The 14,648-nt window shown below is 32.8% G+C and overlaps 1 protein-coding gene across 1 annotated transcript; it reads left to right on the top strand.

Moving 5' to 3' along the window:
• Positions 1 to 1,853: 1,853 nt before the first annotated feature.
• On the top strand, positions 1,854 to 3,372 carry LOC109158959 (protein ODORANT1-like). Its single transcript, XM_019306900.1, has 3 exons — positions 1,854 to 2,069; positions 2,158 to 2,287; positions 2,446 to 3,372. Exons 1-3 carry the CDS (start codon positions 1,937 to 1,939, stop codon positions 3,317 to 3,319), a joined length of 1,137 nt encoding a protein of 378 aa, XP_019162445.1. The 5' UTR covers positions 1,854 to 1,936; the 3' UTR covers positions 3,320 to 3,372.
• Positions 3,373 to 14,648: the final 11,276 nt, after the last annotated feature.

Below are 14,648 nucleotides of genomic sequence, written 5' to 3'. Positions count from 1 at the left end.
AGGGGAAAAAAATTGTAATAGCCACTTAAAGACATTTTTACTTTCAAACATGAAACAATAGTCTAAGGAGTTGATATAGAATATAAAATAAAATAATAATACAGCATTAATGTCGTACAACGATTTAACTGTGGAACTGATTGTTTGTTTCATATATGGGATCTAGCTAAGACCATATAATATATATATATATATATATATATATATATATATATATATATATATATATATATATATATATATATATATATATATATATATATATATATATACACACACACACACACACAGCGATAGTTAATTATTGAAATTCCATTTGATCGAACTCATCGTGCGACGACCTTTGGATACTTAAGTCCCATTGGAGTGTATAAAGTCAACAACCTTGAATTCCAATACCACATTTGCTCCATTTCAAAATTATGATTTAATTATCAATTTTGACATTTGCATACATAAATTCGTCCAAAATAATTAATCAACTTACAATTAATTACCTGATAGGATCGTAGTGTTTGGATTAGCACTAACAGATCCAATAATAATCTAATCCCTGCTTTGCCATGGGGGAATAAAATTATGGGATTGCATGTAGTCTAAGTTATTGTTGTCAACTCTTATGTTTGGTATAAATATTAGGTTATTGAAATTAGGGTATGATTATGAAGAAATTTACTCTTTTTAATAATCTTTTTGTACGGAGTATATATATAATATAGTTGAATTTGTAAACTCTCCGATCCCCTTGATATGGTGTTTAATTTAATGAATTGTATACTAGCTAGCAACCACTAATAATTGATGTTAGGGGTAATTTCCGGTTTATTAATCTGTCTTCCATTTAGTTTTTAGTCTGTGTGATCGTGTGGAAAACGGGCTTCAATCAAAGAAATTAATATAAAGGCAGTGTTATTTGGGATAAGATGACTATGACATAATTAAAATTAAGTTCCAATGACTTTTTTAAAATTATGTTCCAATGACTAAATAGATTGTATTGCTTAATGTCAACTTTTTATTAAATTTTTAAGTGATACTCAAACTAGACCAGGTTCTTACATGAGCTCGGCTGCTGCTACGTCCTAATTTTTGAAAATGAGAAGATGAGTTTAGATGTCTTATCATATACAAGTAAGAAGGTGTCTTTTTTGTTTTCTTATTCATGCAAAACGAATAAAACCTCGTGCTTTTTTGCTGTTATTCTTTGTTGCGTTGTTTTTCTAGGTTTTGACTAAGATTTTGTCTGTTTGTTTTTTGTGAAAATTGATCACGCATGAGGTAATATTTGTGGTCAAAGACGAGGGCGGGGCAAGCAAAATGCATGGTTGGACAGAGCCGCGGCTAGCTAGCTTGCATGAATGAGATTTAAGCCATGCACGAGAAGGCCGGAATCGCCGTGTAGAAGCTGTAACGTAACTAAAGACAAGACGGAAAGGAAAAGGGGGAGAGAGAGAGAGAGAGAGAGAGATTGATATAATATAGGCATACGTGGGCTTTATAAGATTGTTGCCAGCTCATACGAATCCAGAAATAAAGCGAGCGAGGCGAGAGAAGACACCCCGCCGGAAAGTGACGTATCTGATGTGATATGATATTTGACAATAATTCGACTCTAAACTTAATCAAAACCCCCATGTAATTATTAATTAAGTGTAGGGTTTGGGGTGGTGGGGTAGTGTGGGACAAGGGGATATGGTTGAATTCACATTTTCTCCAGAGAAAGGGGACACGTTGCAGTAGAGATATACAGCGGACGGCACCGAATCCGTTTGACTTCCATTTCTTCACTCCCTTCTCTTCTTCCTCTATATATACCACTCCTGCAAGTCCTTTCCATTCCGGACCTACTTGGATCTTCTCTCTCTCTCCCTCTTTCTGGGTTAAGTTAAAAAGAAACCATAAACAAATAACCATTATATTCATCCTAGATATAAGCATGGGGAGAGCACCCTGTTGTGATAAAGATGGACTGAAGAAAGGGCCATGGACGCCGGAAGAAGACCAAAAGCTCGTTGATTATATTCAGAAACATGGATGTGGAAACTGGAGAACACTCCCCAAGAATGCCGGTATATATATATGTTTCTTGTTTAATTTTTTCTTTTTAAGGTTTTCTAGTTGTTCATGCATGGTGAGTTGACGGGAAATTTTTAACAGGGCTGCAGAGGTGTGGAAAGAGCTGCCGTCTCCGGTGGACGAATTATCTGAGGCCGGATATTAAAAGAGGAAGGTTTTCTTTTGAGGAAGAAGAGACAATCATTCAGCTGCATAGTATATTAGGAAACAAGTGAGTTAATAATGTTTTTTGGATTTTTTGCAATAATTTAGTAATATAATGTTTCTATTTCTAGTTTTCTACTTATTCCGTACCATATGGTTTTGTCTTTTCTCCTGTTTCTTAATTAGTAGTTGTCACTTATCACTGTTTCCATTGTTGACTTATAGGTGGTCTGCAATTGCTGCTCGCTTGCCGGGAAGAACTGACAACGAAATCAAGAACTACTGGAATACTCACATTAGGAAAAGGCTGCTAAGAATGGGGATAGACCCTGTCACCCATAGCCCCAGACTTGATCTTCTTGACCTTTCCTCAATCCTTAATACGCCATCACCACTGTATAACTATCCCTGTCAGCAAATCAACCTTTCAAGATTGTTGGGCCTACAACAGCCCTTGCTAAACCCTCATGTTCTAAGGTTGGCCAGTTCTTTGTTTTCGCCGCCGGTGCAGCAGCAGCGCCACGGCCTGAACCCAGAATTTGGCTTGCAGAATAATAATGCCGGCGTTGTTCAAGAAAACCAAATGTGCAATTTGGAAAACCCGGGATTTCTGGCCGCCCAAGATGTTCCGTTTTCTTGCCCACAATCTGTCACTCAAGAACAAACTGAATTACCCGTTCAGACAGATGTTACCTTTTCTCAAATGACGCAACAGCCTGATAATGTGGACCAATTCCCACCCCACTTTGCCAGCTTCCCAATAGGAAATTGCCAAGAAAACGAATGGCAAAGTAATGGGATCCCTTCAAGTTTGACGGAGGACTATTTGCCATTAGAAAACTACGGCTACTACCAACCAGCCGCCGCCGATCCTCAATCCGTCATGGATCCTCCGCCGTCCGACGCTTCCACGTTCTGCCGGAGCTTCCAATCCGTTTTGTCAACGCCGTCGTCAAGCCCCGCTCCACTGAACTCCAACTCCACGTACATCAACAGTTGCAGTACTACGACGATGGACGACGAGATAGACATTAGCTACTCCAGCAACTTAATCGACTTTGATTACTCAAGTATTTTGGAAGTTAATGAATTCATGTAATTGTTCCAAAATGGTTGATTCCAAGGAATAGATCAGATATGATGTTTAATTATATTATTAATCCACTCGAAGTTTCTTGAAATGACTTACTTAACTTAATCAATCAAGGCTTAATTATTTAGCTAAAGATGGAATAATTGTTTAATCCATATATATCAACCAAGAAATGGATAGGCAATCCGTTCAAACCAAGATAAAAATAAAATAAGATTTTGCCCGACGTGTAGGCATCAATGCTGCTAGCTTGTCTCCATTAATGTATCAAAGACTTTAATTTCTCGATCTATTCACCATCAATAATATATAATATATGTACACACACACAATTTTCTTTAGAATAATAATAAAAAATTCAATGCTTCTTCTGCACACAGCAGCACCAAGAGTCTACCATGAAATAGTAGATTATGATATTTTAAAAAATTATATTGCCTGAAAGACAGCTCATGAAAGCACAAGTCATCTTTATAAGACTACCCAAAATTATATGTTTCAACTGTCTCCCAGTTTTACCTTTTCTAGAAACTTAGCTACCTTGGGAGTGTTTCTTTGCATATAGCATTTGAGGTTAACTTAAGTAACCACACAGTTAAAAGTTTACTCCTTGTAAAAAGGGTCTATCAATTTGAGTTAAAAGTTCACTTCTAGTAGTAGTAACCACAAGTTAGGCTGGTTTTTTTGCATTGTGGTTATTTGCTAACCAGTGTTACAAAGTGGATTTAATCCATCCACAGACTCAAGTAATTAATAACAGTAAATTTTTCTGGTCATCTAAATATTTGACTAAGACTGTGCTAGTAAAGTTTGACTTTTGATCGGTAAAAGTTGATCTAAAACATATATTCAAACAAGAGTTAATATTTTAACTTATATAGTTACATTAGCAATCCGTTTAGCTAGTGATATAACATATATGTTGGGTTAGATTTAAAAGGACAGACGAACAAACAGCGGTGGACACTGGTTTCCTAGAACCTAATATTAATTTTTTTGTCAAATCATGAAGTGTTCTGAGCATGTCCGGTCCTAACTATAGGAGGCACCTTTAAACCCGTACTATATTCAGACTAATCACTGTTCATATCTGACCGGCCCAATTAAGGGGCAAAGTGTTGACCAGATTGATTTTTTCATACGAGAGGGTTCTAACTCCCGACTTCTCTTAAAGGACAAGAGTGCACGGCCACTCACATCAACCAAGTTGGTTTCCCAGAACCCAATAGTGAGACAGCGGCGGTAGAACGACGGCGAAGCGACGCGTGTTCCCGCCACTTTTTGGTACTCTCACGTACTAAAAAAAGAAAAGTTATCATCATTCATCATCAGCACTGTGTAATTATTGCATGGGTTGGGGCAATCGAAATTTGGAGAGGCTAAAGTTAGGAGGTTTGACTAAGAGGGTATGCACGTGTCAAAGTGCCATACTGCCAGCAGGTGGTACTTAGCGGGGACCACTTTTCGGGGTGGAAAAGGGCTGCTCATAATTGATAGCTTAATAACTTTATTGAAAATTTTCACGAACTGGATGGGTGTCGTGCTATATTTCCGGCCGTGTTAAGTATGGCCATGCAATCAACGAAAACAAATCGGGTCGACGTAAGCGCCCGGGACACGTGTACTCAAAATACAATTAAAATGGTCCCACCAAGGGGATACGTGGCCGTTTCGTTGACCCGGCCATAAATACGAAACATCTTATCCACTTGTCCGACGCTCCTATGCAAAAAATCGGCGATCGTTACTCCTAGTGGTACATATAATTATATAAAGGAAAAATGGTATTTTTTCTCCTTAAATTATATACTTATAGCATTTTTCTCTGAATTATTTATGTAAGCATATTAGCCTCTCAATTATTTTAAAAGTGGTGATTTTTCCCTCAAATATATTAAATTGATATTTCTACCCTTAATGCAAACATTTTATTATTTTACTTCTCCAACAAATTATTGCGTATATGTAGCGATTACCACGGTTTGGTTCGAACTGAACTAGACACTATAGCAATCGAATTAAAAGTTTTCAGTTATGATTCAGATCTAGAACCCAATATTTGGATTTCAATTTATTAAATTTAAGAATAAAAGAAAACTGGATCATGAACCGTGAACCGACGGTTCCGGATCCAGTTCTCAATTTTGAACCGTCTTTATTTTAAAATTTTATTTTTTTATTTTAAAATAGTCTAAATTCAACAATAAATGTATTTTATTTTTTCAGTTTGAAACATGAACCGGCCATTCCGGTTCACGATTTTAATAAACTCTAAATATCGCGTTTTGATTATAAATTGTAATTGAAATATTTTGGTTTGGTTGCTATAGTATTTGTTTGGTTTGAACCAAATTATAGTAATAATTTGTTGGAGAATAAAAATAAATGAAATATTTATTTTAAATATTTATTTTAAGGGTAAATATGTCCATTTAACAGTTCAGGGGGAAAAAGAGTCACTTAAATAATTCAGGGGGGAAAAGTGCTATAAGTATATAACTTAAGGGGAAAAAAATGTCATTTTCCCTTATATAAATATAATATAATATATAATATATAATATATAATATATATGTATTTTGAGGGTTCGGGGTCAAGGTTGGGTATGGTTACAACCCTGACGGTCCTAGCGGGGATGGAGAAACGCTCCCAATTCCTGTTCCCGTTTCTGGAAAAAATTCCGTCCCTAAATGAATCGGGTTGAATTTCCATCTCTAGTTGCTCCCTTTTATATATTAATTTATGTGAAATCTAATAATAGTTGCCATCTTCAACAGAAGTTCATGATTAATCATTGTGTTAATCATCAAACGGGACTGTTAGTTTAAGCCACATGTTATATATCCCCGCCACGACAATATCTAGAGGTAACATGTTTTCACATTACAATCGCAATCACAACATCTTACTTGAAACCTAGCTAGCTATACTAGTTGATTGTGAAATTGGCTTATATTGCGGCCAAATAGCTTACATTTAGTAGTAGTATAGATCGACAAAGTTTTTTTTTTTTTTTTTTTTTTTTTTTTTCTAACACGACTCTAGGAAAACATTAAAATTAGGGTCTTATATTGTGTGTGGGGAAAAGTGTGTTTTTGGTGTTTTCTGCCGCTGTTCATGGCGCAAGTTGAATGCAAATTTGAGCAGTATAGATCGACAAAGCATAGTCCGAAACTGATAATAACTGAAGCCACGAACATGCGCGTGTACAATGTAGTATGTAATTGCTTCAAGGCAAAGTCGCAATCATTTTAGGAGTAAAACAGAAAACTCGGAGTTTTTAATTCTGTGCTAGTAAACCTGTTTTATATTTTCTGTTCTTCAATTTTTAAATTTTTCAAAAATCTGGAAAAAATTATGAATTAATACCCAAAATCGTCATCGACTATAGTGGTTTTTCTCAATTTCGTCCTAAACGACTTTGGTGACCTAATATCGTCCCAGACTTTTGTGTTTTTGCTCAATTTAGTCCCTCATTTGTTATTCTGTCCATTTGGTGTTAAATAAATAGACAATTCAGTAATTTTAATATTGACATCTCTTTACTCATAGACATGTGAACTGCGAAATCCCTTTTTTTTTACGAATTACTTCCAGAATTACTCCTAAAACTGTGAATATAAAATTTGATTTGCAGGTCCGGGAGTAATTCTGGGTGTAATTTCGTACAAGAAAGAGGAATTTCGCACTTCACAAGTTGAAAGTAAAGAGAGATCAATATTGACATTACTGAATTGTCCATTTATTTAACACTAATTTGACAGAATAACAAATTGAGGACTAAATTGAGCGAAACACAAAAGTCTAGGACGATATTAGGTCACCAAAATCGTTTAGGACGAAATTGAGAAAAACCACTATAGTCGAGGACGATTTTGGGTATTAACTCAAAAAATTATTTTGTAGTTAGTAAACGGACCCTTAATGTTCCTATTGGGTTTGAATTCATAACTTCTCAATTGGAAGAGTTACAAAGGTACCATTGAGCTACAAGGGCAAAATCACAATTATAAACTTTTGTGAGCTGGGTTTCATACAACTCAACCATTTAATGTTTCACTACGTGTATTTATGACACATTAAAAATGGTCTATAACCTAAATGATTGGAGTATGTGAACTCAATTATTGCTTTAATTATGAATAGCCACTCTAGGTGACACCTTTCGTTTCCATAGAATCCTAAAATTATACACACCAAATTATTTCGAAATGTATGGCTGATATATTATACAAATTATCTTCATTATTAATTAAATTTTAATAAGTTACGTAATTAAAAACAACCTTTTATGTTTTTTGGACAATTACAATTGAGTTGGTCGAACAATTAACTTTACAACCACAAAGTTTTAAGTTCAAATCTTCATGATCTTATTGATTTGAACCCGTCAACTATGAGTAATCTATGCTAATATATCTCTTGGTAACCCTTTGTCAACTAAAATTACAAAAAGGGGTTCACTCATATAATTCGAATAATAATCGTCAAAATTTTTTTTTAGAACAAAAGCATTTTTATAAAATGAATAGCTAATATACTTGTCCATTTTTAATATATTGCATACTCGTTTTTTAATATTCATTTTGAATCTCCTACCCCACAGTATAATTTGCCAGCAACTTGTATCAATTTTTTTTTTTTTAAATGTGCACAATAATCATAGTCAACTTTATACGAAAGAGATTTGAAAACACACACAAATATAACACGGCAATTAATCGCCAACGTAGTACCTCTTCCTTGGTTTCTCTCCGGCGTCGTAAAGTCAAACCTGATCCCTTGTCGGGTAAGAGCCCACCGTGCATGTAAGCCAAACGTCACTTATACATCAACAGCACTCATACCAACCCGCCTAGGGTCCGATCGCTCATATTAGAAGTCAATAATCTAAATAACTTGATTAAAATTGTCTTCTTCTTCTTCTTCTTCTTTTTTTTTTTTTTTTTTTTTTTTTTTCAGTTTTTGTTTAAATATATATGGAGAGGTGGTAGTAATCAAAATGTCGCGTTATACAATCATATCAATACAAATTTTGATTCTTTATATCGGTGAGCAATTTTATTTTTTCTTTAGAAATATTCTAATAGCTTCAACAATACATGACTCCTTGAATCTTTATTGTTTTTTTTTTTTTTTTCATTCTACATGTATAATCATTAGAAATCAAGTTACCATAAAATTTCATAATACAGTTAAATTAAAATCTGCATATCTTATGATAAAAGCTGGAATCACCTATCATAAGCGTCGGATGAATACATGCTAGACTTTTATTCACTGTATACAAAGAGTCGCCCTCATTTGAGAGGTTACTCCACACTGTCGTTTGTAAAATTTGATTTTTGGACTCTTGTAAATTGTGATAAATTATATGCATGTGAGCAGTTAAGGTACTGATGCAAACAAAAGAAATCTTTATATCAACATATAAGAAGTGTTTCATAAAATTTTCCAAAATTCATCCGTGACACTTATTGCAAGTCCAAACCGAATATTAAGGTATGTAAGAAGAAATTAGCTATTTTTGCTTTTTAAGCAAACAAAAAAAATGTAATCACAAATAATAATCCCAAATGTTTTTCTTTATTGGAAGGGCAGTCATAATCACACTCATAAATGCACATCCAACATTTTTTATATTTTGTTTTTATTAATTTGGTAGTTTTTTTTTTTTTTTGTTTGGTGAATTAAGACAGGTTAAGCCCCAAAGCAATCTAATTCTACGGATGGTCGCACCCTCGTATCGCTCGGGAAAAACTGGAAATTAAAGGTCATTCAGAGACTCATCTACTACATATTAAGTATAAAATCAACCAACTCTTTTTTTTTTTTTTTTTTTTGTTTGTTTGTGATAAGAGAAATTTGTTAGATATACAATAGTCTAACTATATGAACCATAATATACGAGAAACCTAACCTCGTACGATAGCGGAAGCGTAGCCGTGTTGATCTCCAGCCATAGTTGATGTTCCTGTTGTGTTGCCTCTTAACGGTAGACCGTTAGCCATGTTTTGCCTCAGACCTGACTCAGAACCCTAGATGGTGTATTGGTATCTACTGAGCGGTGTGAGTACCGTAACTGAATGTACTATCTAATCCATAATCCTGTATTCCATCAATCCAGGTTATATTAGGCACAGAGTTTGGTTGACTAACAACTACTAGTTATTAAGTCCAACCACACCACTTAATAAGCCTAGTCAACTTGCACCACTTAATTAAGGCCCTAATATATAATACCAATATATATTATAAGGGAAAATCTTACATTCTCCCACTTGGTGCAAGTACTAGCACAACCTTCATCAAAGAACAAAACACACGAATCATAATGATATGTCCTCTATTTAATCAGAGTAGTATCCATTATGGTCACATGCATTTTAATTCTCCAACTTAGGTCCTTAATGAACAAACCCTATGTTTATTCTCGGTACCTTAAGGGATGTTTCTCAAAATACATTATGTGCACAACTGAAGGAGAAAACGCATCCAAATTGTACAAAAGAGTACACTGTATGATCTCTAAAACTTTATAAGCATGCCTTAAGTAGAGATCTCTTAATGTTAGCATAATGCTAACTATATTCCATGACTTCTTTATAAGTTAACTTTAAGTACTATCTCTAACAGCTAAGAGCTTGAAGTTGACACGTCTGTTACTCCCACTCATAAAAAATAGCCAAAAGATAGTCAAGTCACAGAAGCATTCCAATAACTTAGACAATAAACCAAACGTCTAAGTCCATAAATTTGGAATCTTAATCATACACCATAACTTCCCAAATAACTTCAATTTTCACTTTAAATGAATTAAACATAATGAGTCTTACTTATATGTCTCACAAAATTGTTTTGAGCCTTACAAACCAAAAGGACCCAGGATCAATTTTGAAGATACTAAAGACTCTATTAATCACGGAAGAATTTATTAAATTACAGTGCACCACAAGTTAAATGCTTTTGTTCTAATAAATTTCATAATATTGTTGCAACATTTTCATAAATATGTTGCACAACCGAATGTTCAATAATTTGAACTTATGAATTTATATGAACAAATACAAGATTAATACTTGTGGAATATTTTAGACTTATTGTTTAACATACAATCCAATTTGGAATGCATGAATACAACAATTAAATCCAAAAACTTTAGCGGAGTATCTTAATGATCTTTTCTTCTAAATGATCACTCCCACTGATTAAAACATTCTTCAGCGAAATTAATAAAATGAACTTAATAATATACATATTCATAATTGATTTATTGACCAACTAACAAATGAAGACATAATTCCCCACCATTAGTTGGACATACTAAATAATCAATTTTTAGTTCCAATTAAAGTCCAACTAAATAATGAAGATATATTTCCCCACCATAGTTGGACATACTAAAAGAAACAAAATACATCTTTCAAAACCAAGATAGAATTTGGCTCAAAAGATACATTTTATCATTATCGGAATCCAAAAGGTATGTCAAATCACGTAACTTACTACAGTTAGTCCGAAAAATCGAGCAAGATTCGTGGATTAATTAATAAAAGTTGCTAAATTTTGGGAAGTGACTGAATACATGTTTTGCCAATGCAAACCATGAAACTTAGAATTATAATTGAACTGAATTTATAACTCTAAGAAATTGTGATAAAATTATCATCTAATGGGTGGTGGGATTTATTGACATAAAACTTGCCTTTGGGCTAAAGTTTTAATTCTATTAAATCCAATTAAGAAACCCTTATGATAATATTTTTCACAATTACTAAAGAGCCAGAAGAATCTAGTGACATAAAACTTGCCTGTGGGCTAAAGTTTTACTCAATTAGATCCAACTGAAAAATTTATTTATGATGAAACCATTATCAAATGAGTTGAAGAATCAAATGACATAAAACTTGCCTGTAGGCTAAAGTTTTAGTCAATAAGATTCATTACTATCATTATGATAAAAAACTTAAGAGATCATGTTCCTTTTCTTAATCCCTGTGGGCAAATTAAGAAATATGATCTAAAGTTTACATCATAAAATTTAAACTTCATGATATAATTGAAAATTATTTACAAATAACCATATAGTAAATAAATAAATTATTTCTATCATCACTGATAAAACTACTAAACTACATTCCGATACATAATTGCCTGTGGGCTAAATTATGACCGTAGTCCAGTATTTGGCAAATTATGCCCTGGACCCGTGTCCACATTGAATTGTGGACACGGGCCCAAAACGACGTCGTTTTTAAAAAAAAACGCGTCATTTAGTTATAAAAAAATAATAATAATAATCGCGCGCGTTTTGCCGTTAACGGCGTTAATTTTTTTTTTTTGGATTATGAATGTACAGTTATTCCGTTATGAATATACAGTTATGCAATTATGAAATTATGAACACAGAGCTCTAACGTTATGAACTTACAATTATGAACATATATAGTGATAAAATTATGACCATGGAGCTTTAAAATTGTGAATATAGAGCTTCGAAGATTATGAATGTACAGTTATGGAGTTATGAATGTACAGTTATAGAGTTATGAATCTACAGTTATGGAGTTATGAATCTACAGTTATGAGATTATGAATCTACAGTATGGAATTATGAATGTACATTTATTGATCAAATTATGAACAAAGAGCTCTAACATTATGAACTTACAATTATGAACATATAGTGATAAAATTATGAACATAGAGCTCTAAAATTGTGAACATAGAGCTTCGAAAATTATGAATGTACAATTATGGAGTTATGAATGTACAGTTATGGAGTTATGAATTTACAGTTATGGAGTTATGAATGTACAGTTATAGAGTTATGAACGTACAGTTATGGAGTTATGAATGTATAGTTATTAACATATAGTAATAAAATTATGAACATATACTCTTACAATGAAGCGGTCTGAAATTTAAAAAAAAAAAAAAAAAGGAGATAACAGTGCCTAACGGCACTGTTACCTGTGTCCAGCAAGCATGCTGGACACGGGTCCAACGCATAACGATTGCCAGTATTTCATCTTGATTAATCATACAAATATAACGAAATTGCCTGTGGGCTAAATTTCATCGTATTACATACAATTAATCACAAATGATATGTCCAAAACTTTATGTGATCAAAATAAACCGCTTAATATTATGCTTAGGACAAATATGCATAAGATTAAACATTAAACTCATATATTCCAAAGAAATTGCATAACTTAAAGCAATTTACAATATGAGATTTTAAAGTATAAATTTAATATTCAAACACCAATGAGTCCAAACCAAAAGAGACCCAACATTTTGAATAATAATGTACTGAATATATACTTAAAAAAATTTTTAAACTGTAAGCCCATGGGAAAATATTTTAATGCATAAAAATCAACTTTATGAGAAATAACTGAATTTACAAATTCAAACAATATCAAACCAAAAGGATATGCTAGCATTTGTAAATCAAAATCTCACAAACCCTAATTGCATAATTAAACTTAATATTATGCACTTAATATGATCGAATGCATAAAACAATCTAAAGAGTATGAACCAACTAAAGAATATGAATTTATACCAAATACTCATACTTAATCAAACATGGGCAATCAGAACTAAAATCATAATTCCAAGAACTAAATGAATTATGGAATTAATGGCAATAGTCAATTGCCTAGAAAATATGTTTTTCCAAGATTACTAAATTGATTCAAAATCACTCTCCATAACTCAGTTAATAATAATAATATTATTATTAATGGCAAAATTGCAAACAATCAAAATAGCAATAAATAGCCATAATATTATTATCACATGCATTAAGTAGGAGACTAAATATGGAAAAACAATGGTTAAAACCGCTAACATTTATAAACGTTTTCGGATAAAATTTTAAAAACTTAATAAAATTTGAAGTCCGAAAAATATTAATGTCCAGAAAATTATTTTCTGAACTGGAGTATTGTCACATAAATTTATTTGAAAACAGTTCAAGGTACATATCTGAATACCATAACAAGATAAATGTCATAATTAATTAATTAATTAATTATTAATAGTAATAAGTAACATTATAATCACTATTAACATTAATAATAACGACAAATCAAAGTATGGTGATGCACCTTTTAAATGTTTCCATTTTCTAAAGATAAAATATGTGACTAGTCCAAATTAGCGGTTAACTGTAACTGTAACTGTAGCACTAATTATCAATAATAACCATAAAAGATAATTAATGACTAACCTTAATGATGCAAACCGCATCTGCCCATTGCACTAACAATGATGGCGATCCACAAGAGAAGAAAAAACTCCAGAATTCTCCCAATCTTCACTATCGGTGTCAATAAACTCGATGCAGCGTCGAATGGTACTTAAAAAAATTTATTGGTAGGACTTAATTACCAACATTAATAGTCATGTAAAATGAAGTGACATGGGTTATCTTACCAATGTACTAAATATAGCAGATTACCATGAAATAATAATTATTATGAAAAGTAATAAAATGAGATTAGCCCCTAAACTTAATAACAGTAATTACTAATGCCAATTAATAATAATAATAATTACAATAAAGGCAAAACTGTAATTAAGGGATGCCAAATACTAATCTCAATTTACCACGTAATAATTAACCACGTAATATACAATAGTCTAACTATATGAACCATAATATACGAGAAACCTAACCTCGTACGATAGCGGAAGCGTAGCCGTGTTGATCTCCAACCATAGTTGATGTTCTTGTTGTGTTGCCTCTTAACGGTAGACCGTTAGCCATGTTTTGCCTCAGACCTGACTCAGAACCCTAGATGGTGTATTGGTATCTACTGAGCGGTGTGAGTACCGTAACTGAATGTGCTATCTAATCCATAATCCTGTATCCCATCAATCCAGGTTATATTAGGCACAGAGTTTGGTTGACTAACAACTACTAGTTATTAAGTCCAACCACACCACTTAATAAGCCTAGTCAACTTGCACCACTTAATTAATGCCCTAATATATAATATCAATATATATTATAAGGAAAAATCTTACAAAATTCACATGGAATAAATCATAGTATCACACTAGAAATTAAGACCCTCTCCGACAAGCTCAACTGAGAGAATTTTGGCAAAAATTGAACTCATGAATAAATTCAAAATTTAGCATACATATATAAAATAATGATAGTTGAACATATTGCCTCTTGCTAAATTACAAGATCTTTATCTAGTATTATTATTTTCTTTGATACGAATTGTAACATGTAAATATAAGTCGCAACATTTTGATTTTTTTTTTTTTTTTAAAGTTGAAACAGATTAAAAGAAGCTTTCACGTACGG

Source organism: Ipomoea nil, unplaced genomic scaffold, assembly GCF_001879475.1.
Source record: "Ipomoea nil cultivar Tokyo-kokei standard unplaced genomic scaffold, Asagao_1.1 scaffold2826, whole genome shotgun sequence".
Classification (NCBI taxonomy): domain Eukaryota; kingdom Viridiplantae; phylum Streptophyta; class Magnoliopsida; order Solanales; family Convolvulaceae; genus Ipomoea; species Ipomoea nil.
Note: the sequence above shows the minus strand (reverse complement) of the source record. Positions and strands in the feature narration are given on the sequence as shown.